This window comes from Salvia splendens, chromosome 6, assembly GCF_004379255.2.
Source record: "Salvia splendens isolate huo1 chromosome 6, SspV2, whole genome shotgun sequence".
In the NCBI taxonomy this organism is placed as follows: Eukaryota; Viridiplantae; Streptophyta; class Magnoliopsida; order Lamiales; family Lamiaceae; genus Salvia; species Salvia splendens.
The window spans coordinates 31,030,579-31,050,276 of NC_056037.1; the positions used below are offsets into that span (position 1 = coordinate 31,030,579).

The 19,698-nt window shown below is 39.9% G+C and overlaps 2 protein-coding genes and 1 pseudogene across 3 annotated transcripts; 2 read left to right on the forward strand and 1 right to left on the reverse strand.

The window, feature by feature from the left end:
* The first annotated feature begins 1,318 nt into the window (after positions 1–1,318).
* Positions 1,319–3,858, forward strand: LOC121807438 (pumilio homolog 12-like). 2 transcript variants are annotated; one of them, XM_042207673.1, is made up of 5 exons: positions 1,319–2,135; positions 2,364–2,526; positions 2,950–3,113; positions 3,202–3,469; positions 3,555–3,858. In XM_042207673.1, the coding sequence occupies exons 1-5, from the start codon at positions 1,342–1,344 to the stop codon at positions 3,669–3,671; spliced, it is 1,506 nt and encodes a 501-aa protein (XP_042063607.1). In that variant the 5' UTR covers positions 1,319–1,341; the 3' UTR covers positions 3,672–3,858. The 2 variants fall into 2 exon arrangements, with proteins under 2 accessions (XP_042063607.1, XP_042063608.1); XM_042207674.1 differs by having other exon boundaries at positions 2,370–2,526.
* Positions 3,859–5,553: 1,695 nt separating this feature from the next.
* LOC121807115 lies at positions 5,554–9,444 on the reverse strand (annotated as a pseudogene).
* Positions 9,445–16,561: 7,117 nt separating this feature from the next.
* On the forward strand, positions 16,562–18,991 carry LOC121809914. The gene is made up of 3 exons (XM_042210765.1): positions 16,562–17,321; positions 17,461–17,808; positions 17,891–18,991. The coding sequence occupies exons 1-3, from the start codon at positions 16,869–16,871 to the stop codon at positions 18,500–18,502; spliced, it is 1,413 nt and encodes a 470-aa protein (XP_042066699.1). The 5' UTR covers positions 16,562–16,868; the 3' UTR covers positions 18,503–18,991.
* Positions 18,992–19,698: the final 707 nt, after the last annotated feature.

Below are 19,698 nucleotides of genomic sequence, written 5' to 3' on the forward strand. Positions count from 1 at the left end.
AGAAACGTGTCATGTCGCCCTGCTCGTTGGCACGGACGTGCTCTTAGCTAAGAGCACGTCCATGCCAGTGGCAAGAGCGCAGCGGCGGACAAGCGTGTCCTTGCCAGCGACACGGACGGACGGAGCCTGCTCTCCGATGTGAATGCTCTTATCAATTGACATTAATACCCTTAATTGATATTTGATACTACTAAATAATCTTATACCTTGATTTATTAATCCAACTAACATTTAATTATAGTTTGCAATTTAGAGATGAGTTAGCAATATAACACTCCATATATATTACAACATAAATAACTTTTAGAATGGATACTAACTATTCATACTGATATATTTAGAGGGTCAGAGAGTTTATTGTGCATTTGGCATTCACGAAAAGATATATTGATGTAGAATTCATGTATGAGTTTATTGTGCATTTGTAAGATGGATAGATGTATATTCATGTAAAGATAGATAAACGTAATAGATACCTTAGTCTAAAATTGTTATTCATATGTAACCCTTCCACATTTTTAATCATAAAAAACTATAACGAATGTTGTGTTTTCTGCGTATAGATGTATATTCATGTAAAGATAGATAGATGCGGATAAATACATTAGTCTAATATAATCAAATGCAAACTCTAAATATTATACAAACTCCAAACTATAATCTGGACTATTAAAAATGTCAACATATTATAAAATAATAGTAACAGAAAATATCAATACAGTGTCAATTGATTGTATTGATGTTGACATCAAAATCTTGAAATTTTACACTGTGTTGATATTGTATTGACACTTTGTTAGAAAATTTAGAGTGTACAATATTTAAGTTTGCATTTTATCAGCGCTGAAAAAGGAATAAAATCCAAAATTTAAATTTATAAACTCACCCAATATATAACAAAGAAATTGTCTAGTTTTGAATCTTGTTTGAATGGGAGCTTAATTTAACTCTATATTTACGTAAATAATAATTTAAGCAATAGCACAAAACTCTTGTGTTGGAAAAAAAGATACATGAGGTGTTCACAGTCAGGAACGACGCATTTGGAAAATTTTGATGTATTTGTTGAAAAGATTTCATAAAGATAGGAGATAATTAGGAGAGAAATTAAATTAAATATTAGTAGAATATATATATATATATACACATATAATGCGGTGTGTGTATGCATGCAGACGATTAAAATCTTAGGTAAAACCCTAACGATCGGTTCCTTATTTAGTGGTAGAATAAAATCTTCTCCGATACGGCTTCCCATATATATAGCCGCCTTCCTCTATACTTAAAATTTCACCATTAACTCTTAATCAAGAAATTGCCTTTGCTGCTCCATCGGTTACCATGGAACGCTTCCATGATGATGCTGATTTGTTTCCCAGTCATGAATTCACCATGCCCGGAAACCTTATGCCGCCGCTGGATGCCTTTTTCGGCAACCCCTATCTTCAATCCGACTCCGGTAGCCATTCCAATTCCACTCTCTTGACCCTCGGCAACCACAATTCTTCCCCTTTCCTCAACTCCGATTTAGCTCTAGTCGAATCCCAAATCGCCAGGCTCTCCCTCGCCCAGTCCCCGGCCTTCCTGTCGCCGCAGCCTAATTACAATGACAGCCGCCGTAGCTACGCGGAGAGAAACGGCATCTATGAGATGAGGCAGATGAGGGTCCAATCGGCAGCGAGAGGGTTCCAAATCAACTCCGATTTTGAGGACTTCTGGATGAGCAACAACTCGGCTTATGATCATCATAACATTAATATTAACATGGGTTATAATCATCATCAAGGGGCGAATTCGATGGAGGTGGAGAGGTACTACGGGAGGACGTGGCGGCCGCGGCAGAGGGCGAGCCTGACGTCGCTGGAGGATTTGAGGGGGAAGGTATTCGCGGTGGCTAGGGACCAGCAGGGGTGCAGATTCCTACAGAGTAAGTTCGAGGAGGGGAAGGTGGAGGATATTGAGATGATTTTCATGGAGCTCAAGGATCATATTTGTGAGTTGATGGTCGATCAGTTTGGGAATTATCTTGTTCAGAAGTTTCTCGCCATCTGCAATCATGACCAGATGACGCAGCTGCTCATGAATGTCGTTAGCGACGAATACAGATTCATGAATATCTGCGTTAACACGCACGGGTATAGTACCTATTTCTACTTCTACTTCTCTATGAGTGTAATTAATTAGGGTTTGTTCTGTTTATGAGTGTAGTTAATTAGGGTTTGTTGTTGAATGATGGGGCTGGTTGTTGAATGATGAATGAATTTTTACATGCATGTTAGATCTGTGCAGAAATTGTTGGAGTATTTTTGTTGTTGAATGTTGGGGTTTGTTGTTGAATGATGAATGAATTTTTACATGCACAGAAGCAGATCTGTGCAGAAATTGTTGGAGTATTTGACGACGGCGGACCAAAGGCGTTTCGTTATTTCTGTTCTGAAGCGTATAACTCTTCCTCTTACAAAAGATCCGAATGGCCATCATGTCATTCAGTATTGCTTGAAGTTATTTACTTTTGAAGAAAAAAAGGTACCGCTTAGTTAGTTCATTATTCACTTCTAATTGCTTAGTTCATCACTAAATATTTTCACTTACAAGTGCCCTAGTTTTCTCAAAAAAAAATCTGATTGTTTTACTGCAAACAAATTGCTATATTTTAGTTTTACTTGTGCTACCTAGTAGATATTTCTTGCTGAAATTCTATAGAAATTTCTATTGACAAACTTACAAATCCGATTTTGGTTCCTTCCAACTTAAAAAAGTCTTTAGTACTTTTAATATTATAGATGTGACTAACTTATTTACTCATGTGACAAGTCTAAGTGATACTAATAAGTTGAGTTTCCACTCGCATACTTATTCTAGACATTACACATTCATTAAAGCAAATAGGATGGGTGTTGAATTGAATACATAGAAACACTGTATGATTAATTGAACACATTCGTGCAGCATATACTGAACGTGATAGCCGATCACTGTATGGAGATAGCCACGGACAAGAACGGTTGCTGCGTTCTCCAACTCTGTGTGGAGCACTCTGCGGGCGACACACGCGACCGCCTCATTTCTGAAATCAACAACAACGCCATCATGCTTTCTGAACATCTCTATGGGTTGGTTCATCACTCACTCATTATCTTCTACTATATCTCTCTCTACAATTCAAATTCAAATTCAAATTCAAATTAATTTTCCATGCAGCAACTATGTGGTTCAGTACATACTGGGGCTGAAAATACCGCAGGCGACAGCGGACATAATCACCCAGCTGCGTGGGAGCTTCGTGCCTTTGTCGATGAGCAAATACGGGTCGAATGTGGTGGAGAAGTTCTTGAAGGAGAAAGAAATAATACAAGAGAGCCAAAGGGTGTCAATCATAGAGGAAATCATCTACAGCCCTCATTTCTTGAGAGTTCTTCAAGATCCCTACGGAAACTACGTTGCTCAGACTTCCTTTGCAGCATCAAAGGTACAATAACAATTCCGCCACCTCACTTCTTGTTTTCGTTTTGTTTTGTATTGTTTTCAAGTTAAGATGGATGGTGTTGGTGCAGGGAGGTCTGCGGAGTGCGATGGTAAGTCTGATTCAGGCGAATACTCCCAACTTGCATAGCCATCCACATGGAAAGCGTGTGCTTCAGTGTATCAAAGGAAACAAGATGCGTTTATGATCACAGCTTCCTTGTCTGTCTGTTTCTCTCCCAACCTCCCATTTTTCTACTTAACTTCGTCTTGTTGGATTGCTTCCTTCTCTCCTCTCCCTCTCTGTGTTTGTTTTCGTGTTGTTTGTTGTGGTTTTCTTAGAACTATGTTTTGTCTGGTTGGTTGGGAGGCATTTGTTATTAACTGAGGCAGTTAATGGACTACTAGTTTTTGCACCTTGCCCTTCATTTTCATTTTCTAATTTTATCTTAGTAATATAAATGTTTGCCAATATAAATTAAATCACTTAGTTTGGTCAAAATATGGTCTATCCCACAAAGTTTGAAATCCGCTAATTAAATCACAAAGTTTCAGTTTTTTTAGTTTATCCCATGAGTCAAATTTTAGGTGATATATTTGTTGATATGGATTGAGATTTAAATCACAAAAAAAAGATGTATAATTCAAAGTGTAATCACAAAGAGCTTAATCTTAAAGTTGGATTGAGATTTTAAGATGGATTGAGATTTAATTAGCGGGTTTTAAGCTTTATGGTATAGACCATATTTTGACCAAATTTGGTGATTTAAGTGGCTATTTATCCTAAATTTTAATAGCAAATAATTCAAAGAATGAAAAAAGAAAAGACAAATCGACATTTTTGAATTGGAAGTTGTGAGTTTATATGGTTAATTGGTTTGGAATTCCATCTCTATTTTGGTTTTCGTTAAAAATCAGATATCCTATCTTCCATTGCATTTTGATTAAACAAGCAAGCTCTCTCTCAAAACATGATCACAGCGTTCTTTCTTTCAACGATAATATTGACATAAAGAGTCAAATCAAAATACAAGGACCGCATTTTACCTAGTGTTGACTATAAGGTCACATTCATAAAAAGTTGACAATTTCCTCAAATTTGTAACATACATTTAACTACAAAGTTCGTTGTATAATAATTATTCGTAGTCCATGAAATAATGTCCTAATTTATTATAATAATAAAAATATTTAGAATGACATGTGTTTTAATGCATAATTAGTAAAATATACGGAGAGGTAGAAGAAAAAGTTATTTAAGTATATTAGTAGAGAATAATGGATAGAGTCTCTATTTTTAATGGGACGGATGGAGTATATAAAAGTAGGACCTAAATTTCATTAACTCTTCCATCACTTTTCTTTACAATTCTTAAAATTGCATGTCAAGTCAAAGTGAGACTATAAATCGTGAATATGAGAGTATAACTATAAATTTAATATCAATAATCTCTGCGTACATCGGTTTTAATTCATATACAACAAATGTACTCTGTAAAATACCCGTCTATCTCAGTATAAGTGAAATATTCTTTAGGGTACAAAATTTAATGAAATACTACTAATATTTAAAGATTTAAGTGGAAAGAAAATAAAATAAGAGGAGCATAGATATGATAAAGTAAGAAAGAGTAATCATGTTATATTTTGCCAAAATAAAATGACTCAATTTAGGTGTAAGATACTAAAAAAGATTAGAGTAGCTTATAATAATGAGACGGATGGACACATGGAGTATATAATAAACAAAGAAAATATGATTAAAATCATACAGATATAAGATATTGGAAACATTAGTCTTTTCAAGTCCACTGGTAATTTGAATGGACTAAATGCAAATTTGGGCCTAAATATGGGCCCCTAGAATTAGGGCAAACAATAGTGTGTTTTTAATAATAACAATATTGTAAATAAGATAGTTACCAAAAAAATACATCTTAAATAAGATATTTTTTAATAGGTACAAAACTTAAAATCATATCCCGAGCTATTTCAAACCTCAAGATACATATCCTCTAAGATAGCTTGAATCCACAAAAGAAAATGAAACTAAAAATCTGTTGAAATAGATTGTCACAAAATCCAGCAATTCTACATTTCTGCAAAGAAATTGGTGAATTGTCAAGTTTGCTTCCCTTGCTTACATTTTTCCTCTTGGTCCCTGAAAACATTGCCAAAAGCACACTAGTTCATAAGATATTTGTAGTAATTATTTTCAACAAGATTTAGTTATTTTCAACCCAAGTAAAGCTAAGTTATATTAAACCTCACAAGATAACTCAAACATAAATAAAATGATGCAGTTAATTATAAGATGCATCAACAACACAGACAGAGTAGCATGGCTCCAAGACCACTAACTAAGATAATAAAATGAATTCTACCAGAGATGAAAATTTCAAGAACTTTACCTTGCACTCTATAATATGAAAAACTGAATGCGACTAAAAGATATTGGGCATACCTTTAGAAGGTTTTGGGATACTTGCATCGACGTCCATCCCATCGCTATCACTATCTGAAGCAGCAGAACGATTTGGCATGGTAGTTTCAGATCCTTGCAGCAATTCATCCAGATCCCAAAGCTATATTTATTCACATGACATAGTAGATTAAGAACACAGATTATGTAATCCAACATTTAAAACAAGCTAGATAGATAAACCAAACGTAGATTTTCATATTTGAATATAGCAGTTGTGATGTAGAGAGACCCTGAACTTTAGTGTTTGATCATGTGATATGCTACCAAGAAACTTTTTATCATGAGAAAAAGCTGCAGTGCAAGACAACTAATTAGCAGTGAGAGATAACCTAAAAATGCAAAAGAATTATCAAATTGGTTTGCGTCTGACTACAAGAACTAAAAACTTTGAATTATCAAGTTTGGGAAAAGGAATGAAGTCATACCAAGACGTTCGACAGGGTATTCAGAATGCTCAGCAATTGGCTGAATTATTCTATTGGGCAGTGTACCTACCAGGCTATCAAGACAATAAGAGAAAACATAAGTCAACCTTAAAACTGAATTGAGAAATGTGAATTGTTTGGTTTTATACAAAACCCTCACCTGATTATTCCATTCTATGAACCAGTTATCAATCTCTCTTCGTCAAGCTTCAGATTTAGAATTATTTCATTAGACAAACTGAGGAAGCAGAAGAACACTTGCAAAAGGCAAAAAGATCATCATGAAAGTACTTACCTTTAGCATGGCATCAACAGAGTTGGGAGAGAGATCAACAAAACGATCGCTAATCATAACAAAAACTATTATCAATATCAGCCTAAGTTAATTAATGCAAACCAAAAGTAAAAAAGGATCATGCAGGGTCCTCTATTCCATACAAATATGATTAAGACTTAAACATGTGTCCAGAAAAATACACATCTAGGAAAAGAATATACCTGCAATCCATGAAAAATCCCCACGAGTACAATAACAATGTTCCAGTTTGTGTTCCACATACAACCTTTCTGCCGTTCTAGTCCAAAGAGGGGAAAGGGAAATGCAACAGTTAAGCATATCAAAATATATTAACTAATCTGGAAAGATAGTAATAAATAGGTTTCATCGCTCACTAAAATAATAATAAAAGCAAAATCATTGAGTGTCTTCCTACAGGAAGTTAAGACCAACCTTCATAATCACAACAGAAAGCAGCTCGTCCTCAGAGAACTCAGATCGAGTTTGAACCTTATGTACATAATAACCCATATTCATTTATTGACAAATGGTAATTGATAAAGGCACTGACAACAAGATACAATCAAAATAACCAAATACTAAAAGAAGTTAAAGAACATACCTTATTGCTCCTTAAATTGCAAACAGATAAACGGCCATCCCCACTGTTTTAAGAGATTTCATAAAAGTAAAAGAATATATAAGAGAAGTGGAAATGCCATTAAGTGGTCGGCATCCTATGCATTGGATGTAGTAGAAAAAATGTTATCACTTGATGAATTTGCATCAATGCAACAAACTTACAAAAGATTCAAACTATGAAGCAAATAGAAGATAGATAGTTTGTTCTCTCTTAACATGATTTTAGGGCTTTCTACACCCAGCATATGAAATTTGGTTTCAGAGCTGAATGTTGAAATGAAGGAAAATGGCAACCAAATTTCAGAAAATCAATAGATTCTACCTCCCTCCTCCCAAAACGCGAAAGGAAAGGAATGAAAGGACAAAAAATGTGGAGGACCCTGCCCTATATCCCAATAAGTGCAACTAGAACAGACTTGATAAACACGAGGGCCTATATTTTAGAGGGAAAAAACACATTTTGCAGGACTTCAACAGACAAAAGTTTGTGAGAACACACACATGCACACATACAGAGGACAAGACTACCTTGTCCCAGTCAATTTCATGGAGTCCGATGCAAATGTCATATCTGAAATATAGTCTTTATGAACTTGTAAAGTGTTGCAGCAAGTACTTGCCTGGTATCCCATACCTGCGATAGCAGTACAAAGAATAATGAAAATATCTTCATTACTCATGAGAAAGTTAAAAGAGAATGTCTCAGCAGTTGGCTACTTGGCAAAAATGACACTCTCCTACCAATAAATAGAGACTCAACAATACATTCTATCACTGAAACAGAAAGTGAATCCAACAATAAAACATCAATTGCTAAACTCCCTTCACTCGAAGTCTCGAACAAAGAAGAATTAGGAGCAGAATTCTTGATCTTGATGTAAAAGTTGGTGCCAGGGGGATAGAATGCATTTTAAATAACAATGCACAGTCCATACAAATATTCCAGGTTGAAGCTAGAAGGTGGACTCAGAGTCTCAAACTGATAAATAAAAAAAAGTGATTTTACTAGGAATAAGATAGGGTGCAAATTTCATTGGACTCAGACAAGAATAAATAGGATAATAAATTCCAATGCATTTAAGTATGTCCAATCTGAGGGAGCTACCGAGTAGCATTTATGTTTGAAAATATTTGATCAACTTTGACAACTTAACCACCAAAATACATCACTTAATTGCTGCTCCTAGAGTTTCACAGAGTTTAGTACAATTAATCCGTTTAGGAGTGTCAAACACCCTACAAAATAGCACACAACTACAGTACACACTTTTAAGTCATAAGGTGTATGGAACTTCACCTTGATACAACCTTCATCGTCACCGGAAGCAATGGTAGACTCTGTCAAGTTAACTATTCGACTTACAGCAGCCCTACATGTTTGACAAGTGATCCTTCTAGTTTCAGAAAAAGTCACTCTACATCTATGATAGATGTTAATAGACTCATAACTGAAAACAAAAATATTTGTATTAAAACATACTCATGAGAATTATCAAGGCATGAAATAGGCGCACCAGTTTCGACATCTGTTGCGAGAATGGAAAAATCTGGAGAGCCGGTGACTATAGCTGAGCACGAAATTCAATTTCAGTAGATGAAACTATACGGGGAAAAAAGTGACACAGCAGCAATCAGTACTAGAGAACAAAAATTACCACGCCCTTCGTTGACGAAACGGAGAGCTCTACATGATTCGGTATGAGCATTCACTTCCAGGAGCCTGATCATCAATAGAAGCATAAAAATTCAACTAAATCAACACATGAAACTGAGAATTTTGATTCGCCAAAAATTGTACCTTTGAAGCGTAGCTTCTGCAGCATAACGGTACCTAATGCATAGAGACAAATGATTCATCAGCAACATGATTCATATGATAGAGAATTGGATAGTGAAACTGAACTCACAGTAGGAGGTCGCCGGTGATGAGATTAGTTGATGGATGAAAATCGAGATCAAATGGAAGCTTTTCCAAATCAATCTCCATTTTTCAATAAAAAGGGTAGAATACAAAAAGATATGCTACAACCTACAACTGAATATTGCGATTTACAGAGGAAGTAATCAACCTTCAAAGTTCAAACCCCTAACTATAGTAAGTAAAACATGAACACAGAAATCACATAAACTCTAAACCCCCAAAATAAAATCTCTAAAAGAAAAAACGATGGATTCTACTCGGAAAACGGATGGGTCTAATTGAATTTTATTGATTTTGGGCCTAGGCCCAAAAATTGAAGCACTATATGGTACTACCTCCGTCCCACATAAGTGTCATATTTAGTGTAGGCGCGAGTTTTAAGAAATGTAAAGAAAAGTGAGTTTAATAAGTTAGTGGACTATTGGTCCTACTTATATATATATATTAGTTTTATAATAAAATGTTAGTAGAATTGGTTGGTGGAATGTGGGGTCTACTTACCATTTATGGTAAAAGTGAAATGTGACTCTAATTGTGAGACGGACCGAAATGGAAAAATATGACACTTAATTTGGGACGGAGGTAGTAGTCATTTAAACATTAAAAGATTAATCAAATTATTAAATCATAGAAACATACACAGTTTAACTGATATTCGATTGGTAAACTGGATGTTTGGTTGTCATCTAATTTTTAAATTGGATATTTGAATGTTCAGTGAGCTAGATCATCTACTATGAATGGAGGAAGATATTTCATGACCATCATTGATGACTATTCGAGGAAGTTATGGGTGCAGATCCTAAAAGAAAAGTCTGATGCCTTTGGTTTCTTCCGAGAATGACATGCTATGGTGGAGAGGGAAAAGGGCACAACACTCAAATGTCTTTCGGACATATCATTGTACCATCCGTGTAAACACTTTTGCTTTTCACATGTAATAACAAAATAAAAATAAAACTATTCTACTAATTGAGGATCCTTTGTTTGGAAGCAACTTATAATTTATAGAACCTCTTGTCTATGCTCTTTTTAATACAAATATTTAACTTCTTTCGTTCCTCCGTTCCGTTACAAGTGATATATTTTTTTTGGCCATTATTTTGCAAAAATGATATTGATAAATAGTTAGAGTTGAGAGAAAGTAAAGTAAGTAAGAGAATAATATAGATACGACTATTTTCTATATTTATTCTTTCTTTTACTTTACTTTTTCTCCACTCTAACTATTTATTATTCTCTTCGCAAAACAACGGCAAAAAAAGAAACGTCTCGCTTTAACTATATGAACAAACAACACAAGCACTTGACTTGACCTATGTGCAGCAAATATATGACTGTGCTTAGATTATTAATACTCTCTCGATCCTTAAAAGATTGACAAAATTATAAATGACACGAATTTTAATATACAAACATACGATTGTGTATAATAGATTTTCTCTTACCTATTTTACGTTTTCTTTACTTTTAACTATTTTATAGTACTATCATTTTTCAAAATGAGTGTAAAAAGAAGCGTCTCGCTTAGGATTGTTAGAATCGTCGACTGCAACATTAGTTTGATATTGTCCGCTTTGGGTCAAGCCCGCACGGATTTATTTTTGGGTCACTCCCAAAAGGCCTCAAACTAATTGGGGTTGGACAGGAATTATATACACCTTCCAACTTCCCCTACTCATCCGATGTGGGATGGGTTTGTACCCCAACAAACCTCCCCTCAAACCGAGACCACATCGGGAACGCAATCGACACGAACATGGGTCATTCCAGCCCTGACCCCTGGGTCATCCTGGGCCCGACTCTAACTTTGAGTCCTTCAGGGCCCGACCCTAACCGGGGCTCATCCAGGCACAACCCATAGCCACCTGGGCTCTGATACCACTTGTTAGGATCGTCGACTGCAACATTAGTTTGATATTGTCCGCTTTGGGTCAAGCCCGCACGGATTTATTTTTGGGTCACTCCCAAAAGGCCTCAAACTAATTGGGGTTGGACAGGAATTATATACACCTTCCAACTTCCCCTACTCATCCGATGTGGGATGAGTTTGTACCCCAACAAACCTCCCCTCAAACCGAGACCACATCGGGAACGCAGTCGACACGAACATGGGTCGTTCCAGCCCTTGCCCCTGGGTCATCCTGGGCCCGACTCTAACTTTGAGTCCTTCAGGGCCCGACCCTAACCGGGGCTCATCCAGGCACAACCCATAGCCACCTGGGCTCTGATACCACTTGTTAGGATCGTCGACTGCAACATTAGTTTGATATTGTCCGCTTTGGGTCAAGCCCGCACGGATTTGTTTTTGGGTCACTCCCAAAAGGCCTCAAACTAATTGGGGTTGGACATGAATTATATACACCTTCCAACTTCCCCTACTCATCCGATGTGGGATGGGTTTGTACCCCAACAAGGATAAGAGGGGGAGTAGTAATTAATTTATTTATTTATTACTACAAGTTAATGCTTGAGCAAGCTATTTATTCCAATTTAAAATAATCAATCACAATAATTCATTACTCAATAAAATCCTGTTTGAATGTAAAAAGGTAATTACAAATCCTAATTGGATCCAAATGACAATTGTAAAAATACATAGGACAATAGAGAATGAAATTTTGTAGTGCTTTTATATAGTCAAATAAATAAAGCACAATTTTAGGATAGTACTACTATATGTTAAAATCCATTTTATATGCAATTGCATAAATGTGTATATAAATCTAACTCGGGTGGGAATGAGTGGACAACAACAAAAATACAAACGGCGGAACATGTTAAATCAATGCATATGTTGTGTCCTCCACCCCATAATTAAAATCCACAGCGCAAGATAACAACTTGCCAAATTTATTTATATTCTCTACCAAATTTGGTTTAGATTTTTTAGAGCTACCTTAGTTTAAAATGATATATTCATAAATATGAAATTGAGCTCTAGACATATTTACAATCTCATGAATTAAATACTCCTACTTAATAAACTGGTCGCATGCAAATATAATAAATAAATGTTTGGCAATACATGATTTCCTAAACAAAGATATCCTAACTAATTTAGAGTTTGATTACTTGAAAGATAGAAATCCCTCTCTGAAAAATATAGCAACGAATGTTATTCTTCGATATCCTACAAGCTTCGCATATTTGTTTTAAACAATATATACGGAAAATACACCTCGTGTTTATAGTTTTCCGTTTAATGATATTAAAACTATAACAAACAATCATTTAATAATAAAATTTAGTAAAATTATGTTCAATTTGAAATAAAATATTTAGTATAAAATTTCAATTGTCTAAAATTTTGGGATTATTGATGACATGCCAAAATATATATGAGCTGAAGGGCAAAAAAATCATGACATGTAGTATATGTTTATTGTGGTGCATATCTAATGATTTTCTCAATCCATATGCTCAAACTATATTCTATGTCCACGTGTATAATATTTACGACTTATTTATTATTTTGAGTGGGGTTAATGGAATCATCTAAATACAACATGGCAAAAATCACGATTGGGGATCAAACATATTTTTGTCTATACATAAATATAGCATCGAACAACAAGTATTAAATCAGACCTAAAAAATTCTTAAATAAGATATATTTAGGCAATTATATACTCCAATTGCTTAGTTGGGGTTGAGTAATTTAGACTTAGGCACGTGCAATCTTGTTAAGAAGAACAAGGGTGTCCACTATAAGGCGGACACCCAAATAGCTCCACCCCAGTTTTTGTCTATAGCCCCAGTTTTTTTGTCCACAGCCATAAATTTTTGTTTCCGTCATTATAGTGGACACTAATAGCCCCAAAATTTTATACTTAATTTTTATTTTGATGTTTCAAGCAATTATGAATAAATTTATCGGACTATACGCCCATCTGGATCGGCGCGGAGGCAACACCGTGATTTGTACTTGCGCCCTCTTCCGGTGCCCAGCGCTCTGCCGCAAATCCTTCATCTTCTATTATCATATTATGCAATATGATACATGCTAACATAATATTCGCGACATCATCTTCGTGCCAAACTCGTGTCGGGCACCGTATAATGGCCCACCGCGATTGGAATGGTGTGAAAATAATGAATGGAATGTGGTGTATTTATAGGTGAATTAAATTGAATTAAAAAAAAATCCCCCGTCCACCGGCGCGCCGGGCACCGCTCCACTATAGCAGCCCCGCCTATTCGCCGCATCCGCCCCGGATTAGGCGTGTCCTCGCCCCAAACTCGCCGCATGGCTGTCCGCCCCAAATTTTGTCGTCCGCCTTGGGGCGGCAGTCACCCCCACTATAATAGCCCAGAGATCGCCCCGGCGGGGGCTATAGCCGCGGCTATACCATAGTGGACACTCTTAGAGCCGCGGCGGTATCCACTATAGGCGGACAGCCTCAATAGCCCTGCCCCTTTTTTTTGTCCATAGCCCCAGTTTATTTGTCCGCACCAATAAAAAAAGTTGTCCGCAGCTATAAGATGGACACTTCCAATAGCCCCAGAATTTTGTATCCACTTTTCATTTAATTTTATTTTTGTTTATTTTAAATCAATTATAATAAAAAATTATCAGAATGTAAATAATTAGAAAACGAGTTAATTGAGACCGAATATTCGTTGTATTATGGAACCGGGAAAATTTTACAATGAACATTTAAAAACAATACAAATAAAAATGTCGCCACAGTCTACTCGGTGGCGGAGTCGGATTCCTCCTCCTCTTCTCCGCCGTTTCCCTCGCTTCTGCCGGCCGCCCCTGCCAAATCCTCATCAGACAAGCCTAGACGGCGCTGGATCCGACCTATGAGTTTCCAGTATATACCCTTGATGACCGGGTCGGTTGCGGTCTCGTAGCGGAGGCAGTTATCATGCAGTTGTTGCATCAACTGCATATCTAGGTTCTCCCTCAAGACCTCGTGGGACCACGGGCCATGGGCTGCGGTATAGGGGCGGGCTGCAGGATGCGCGATCCAGACGCGACCGACGATATGCGAGAGGAACTTCCAGCCACTCTAGCGCTTTGGATAGATGCATGTTGTCCCGGAGGGCATGGGCGCCTAGAGTGTGTAGGAGAGGGCTCTTCGGTTTGCTCGTCGTTGAGGTTGATTGATTGCGAGTCGCTGCCGCTGCTGTAGTCCCTGGCTATGTTGTGTCTAGTACGCTTCGCCCCAGGAGCTCCTGCCCGCTCTTGCGCACAGATAGCCTTGAATTTCGGACAGTGCTCGAGAACAAGATACTTCTCTCACATTGTGAACTTCGGCCAGTTTTCCATGTTGAATTGGCTCATAGACAGTGCTTTCACGTCGGCTTCGCTTCGGCCACTCTCAGCATTGAGCAGGTTGTTCTCGTATATGCCCACAAACCGCTTGGTGGCCGTCAAAATTCTAGACCACTTTTTGCGGAGCTGTTCCCCGTCACGCGGTTTGACACCTTGAAGTTTGAACTCGTTGTCTGCCAACAGGACGCGCTTCCAAAAGCTCCCCTCGGTCTGATCGGTTCCCACTATGGGGTCCGATGTGACGGCATCCCACGGCAGCGCCACAACAATGGACTCCGCTTTGGTGTAGAGCGTGGTCCGTTTACCGCCGGCTTCCAGCGCCGCCGGCTTCCCCGCCGCCGCCCCCTCCGCCAATGCTTCCACCCGCTCTCGTCGGAACGGGCGTATCCACGCGCACTGCCGACGTATTCGGTACGCTCGGACTGAGCAGACCCATCATCGTCTCCAATGCGTCTCGATCTGCATCGGTGAAAGGATATTGGCTGGATTGGAAAGGGCTCTCCGGACGCAGATGGTTAAGCGCGTCGAGATTGGGTCTGTAATCTCCAAACGCCAAGCGACTCAAATTCCTCTGAAAAGGTTGGAGCGTGGGAGAAGACCTCCACGGCTGAGATGGAGGAGGGGTTGGACTCGATCCCCACAGAGGGGGAGTTTGACTCCAACTCCACGGCTGGGACGGATTGCCGCCATATCCCGACGGCTGGGAATGATAGCCGCCATATCCCGATTCATCAGTGCCGGGTGATTCGTCGTCTCCACCGTGCATTTTTAGAGAGTAAAAGTGTAGAGATTGAATGAATGAAGAATGTGTGAAAATGGTGTAAAATAGGTGGTGGAGGGGTGGTATTTATAATAGAATTTTTGAAAATAAAAAAAAATAAAAATAAAATTTGTCCAGGGCGGCCGGCGCACCGACCGCCGGCGCACTATAGGCGCGTCCTCGCACAACTCTCGGTGGAGGCCCTTCCGCCCCGGAAATGCCGTCCGCCTCGGGGTGGACATCCTCGCCACTATAGATCGGCGGGGCGGCGGCAGGAATGGGGCGGCCGGCGCGCCGCCCCTATACTGGATACTCTAATGGCATCCACAATGGGGCGCCCTATGGCGCGCCACGTCAGCAGTTTTATCCTCCTACCCCCCACCTGCAATGGGGCGCCCTATGCATTGTATTTTATTTGAATATTTAAATAACAAAAACTTGGGAAAAACTTCATTTCATATATAAAAATTAATACATTATAATACGAATTAAAAAAATACGCAAACTCAACGACGGCGGTTACGGGCCCACATTCAATCATGTCGTTCATGAGTTGCGCATGGTCTTGTTGGTAATAGGTAACGCGGCATTCTAAACCGCCGGCGGAAAACAGTCGGTCCCCATCGTGGTTGATCGACAAAATAGTCTTCAACCAGACGTTGGAGAGCTGCCGCGTGGTCGCGTCGGACAGACGTCCGACGTTGAATAGGCATGCGGATCTGCTCCTCCGCCGCCGCCTCCTCGCGCTGCAGTTCGAGTAAGCATTCCGCCATGGCATCTTCAACGGCTGCATCTAAGGCTGCCGAGGTCTGCGAGTGCGAACTACCCGACTCCGAGGAGCTAGAACTAGTGGTGTCATCGTCGTGGTTCATTTTGGTATGTGAGATAGGTAGAAATGTGAGAGAGGAGCGAAACGAGAGAGGCGAGATGTTCGTATGAACAAGTGAATGAGAAACGAAGTTTAAATAGAAAAAAAAATAAAAAACGCGTGGCATCGTCCTCGACCATCGTCCCCCGATCCCGCAATGGGGCGTCCGATGGCGCGGACGATGGTCTATCGTCCGCACCCATCGTCCCCCGAGCCAATAATGGTGCGGACGATGACGCGGATGATAGGCCATCGTCCGCGCTTCAACCACGGACGATGCATCGGGCGTGGGCGTAGGGCGCGGATGATGGTGGGCACCCACGATGGAGCCCGCGGACGATGGAGCCTGCGGACGATGGCACGCATCTATGGATGCCCTAACATATTGAAATTGAGATCCTCGAATGTTTAGTAAAATTACATTTGAGGTCGCCTCACCTTTCACAATCAGAATTCACCAGTGTGTGAGAAAAAGCAGCAGCACTCCTTTCACCAGTCGCTTTCTCACTACTCTCTCTCTCTAAATAACCCTCACACTTCTCTACTCACTACTCAATCACTCCCCACTTCTTCTCTAACTAAAAAGTAAAAACACACACACACATCACTCTCTCTCTTTCTATCACTGCCGCCGAAATTCCATCTTCCGCTAACAGAAAAAAACATCTCACGCCGAAATGGCAGTCGTAGTTTGATTTCGTTACATACACTATTCATATACATATTTGATTTAGGGAAAGGAAGATGGAGAGGAAGCAGAGCCAGGGATTCTTCTCGGGATTAGAGGACGTGGTGCGCGGCCTATCTCCGGCGAGGTCGCGGGGGAAGAGTCCTGGCCGGAGCAGATCGCCGATGTCTGGCCTCCTCCGCCGGAAAGTCGGCTCCAGCAACTCCGACTCCTTGATTGCGAGATCGGGCAGCCTGAGGCCCGTCGGGGAGACGCTCACGCCTCTAATGGAGGGTCCGGATCCGGACGGAGACGAAATCGGCGACTCCAAACGGCTCGGCTCCGCCCTAGGCCAGTGGATGCGCGGCCAGCTCACTCGGAACCCGTCCGTAGCCTTCGATGAGGGCACCGGAGTCGCCAGGAGGTCCGATTTGCGGCTGCTGCTCGGAGTAATGGGGGCGCCGCTCGCCCCGGTCCACGTTTGCGCCATGGACGCTTTGCCTCATCTCAGCATCAAGGATACCCCCATTGTGCGTGTTCCCCTTCATCAATTTCTGTGAATATATATGATTTATCTTCTCTGGTGATGAAATAATTGGCACATTGTTGTGATTTAGTTGAGAATTTGGTGTGCTGAAATTTTCTAATTAGGTTTTGACAATGTGGTAGGAAACTTCATCGGCGCAATATATATTGCATCAGTATACTGCTGCTTCAGGCGGGCAGAAGGTGCAGAACGCGGTGAGGAATGCCTACGCGATGGGGAAGGTTAAGATGGTGGCTTCTGAATTTGAAACAGCGACGAAAGTAGTGAAGAACAGAAATGTGAGTAGAGCTGCTGAATCAGGCGGATTCGTGCTATGGCAGATGAGCCCCGATATGTGGTATGTGGAGCTTGCTGTGGGCGGGAGCAAAGTTCATGCTGGCTGCAATGGGAAGCTGGTTTGGAGGCACACGCCCTGGCTTGGCGCTCACACGGCCAAGGGGCCGGTTAGGCCCCTTCGCCGCTCCCTTCAGGTGAAAATAGTGGCATCAGATCTTATTCGCACAGAGTGTTCCTGTTCCATTATTGATGGTCTCCTGATGTTTGAATATGCAGGGGCTTGATCCAAGAACGACTGTTAGTATGTTCGCTGATTCGATTTGCATTGGGGAGAAGAACATCAATGGGGAAGACTGCTTCATCCTGAAGGTTGCTGCTGATCCACGGACGCTCAAGGCGAGGAGCGAGGGACCTGCTGAGATCATAAGGCATGTCCTGTTCGGCTACTTCAGCCAGAAGACAGGGCTGCTGATTCACATGGAGGATTCCCATCTAACACGCATCCAATCCAATGGTAGCGATGCGGTTTACTGGGAGACCACCATCAACTCGTTCCTGGATGACTATCGGCCCGTTGAAGGGATCATGATAGCTCACTCAGGGCGATCCGTGGTGACTCTTTTCCGGTTTGGGGAGATGGCGATGAGCCACAGCAAAACCAGGATGGAGGAAGCCTGGACGATTGAGGAGGTTGCCTTTAACGTCCCAGGTCTGTCGATGGACTGCTTCATTCCACCGGCTGACTTGGGGTCGGCCTCAATCAGCGAAACGTGTGAGCTCCCGGTAGAGGAGAGGGGGAAGCTGGGTAAGCGTGCGAAAGTAGCAGCGCTGGAGAAGGCTCAGCCTACTTCCACCATTGATAACCTAATGTGGAAGGTAGAGAGATGAGGGATTAGTGTGGTAAATGTTGATATATGGGTAGTGCAGTTTGTAATTTTTTACTAACACAGCAGGAAATAACAAACTAGGTTTGTAGTAGTTGTGGGTTGTCCCTCCATTAAATCTCTGTTTGTAACAGAATCCAACTAGAGGGGTTGGTTGGAGGCTAATTTTTTTGTTAGTTTATCTTATCTCAAAGGGTGAAAAGCTTTAATATTAGTATTGGCAAATCCATTGAGATTTTGTTCTTATTTTACCAACTTGATGTTTTTGTGCCTAGTATAAACGGCACTGGGCAGTTAGAAAACGGCTAATTAGATGGTTGGTTCTTCATGATTTGTGTTTGTTGATTAGTTGCAGGAATTTCATTTCCACTGTAAACATGATGTGATACAGCAGGAAAGCCAGTTTCTTTTTATCTTTATGAAGAACTGAGTGTATGTATATGTATGCATACACAGCTGTTTTGCATGAGGTATATGATTATTATTTTGGTTATTATCTTGCTGCAATGATTATTATGTTGGTTAGTTTTAGATATAGTGGAGACGAGAGCATCATCTTCATCTTGCTTTAATAATGTGGGTTGCTTTTCCCGATTCTCATTGCTACTTTTGGTTTTGACTTGGACCCGAATTGATGTGGGATTTTAGATTTGAACCCTATTTCTTATGATTCCCCTAAACCCATGTGATTTTTCATCATCATATCCCCTTTTGCTACTTTTCGCTCTCATTTCATATATTTTTCCGAATAAGAAATCATCTGAAAAACAAAATTAAAAAAATTGTGTTATCTTATTTTCTTACGATAAATTTGTCAGTCACAAATGTTCACCAAACGTGTAATGTTTAGGCTATGATTTTGCGTGATGACAGTAGGAAAATTCTCAAAGTTATGATTTTTTAAGCAAAATTTATGTTTAAGATTTGTGCTGAAAATGGACTTGTCAGTTGTCATAGCACGAAATTGACAGTTTAAGATTAACATAAATTCATGATTAAGATTTTTTTGGTAAATCGGTATTTAAATTGATATTATACCATTTCCATGGCTATATATTTTACGTTAATTTTATTGTCACCAAACATTGCTACTATTAATTGGACAAGTTTGTAGGGGTAGAGGGAAGGTTCCACAATATGATGATGAATGGTCATGAAAAGGTGAATAATTCCCCATTTGCAGGGTAAGAGCATGCACAC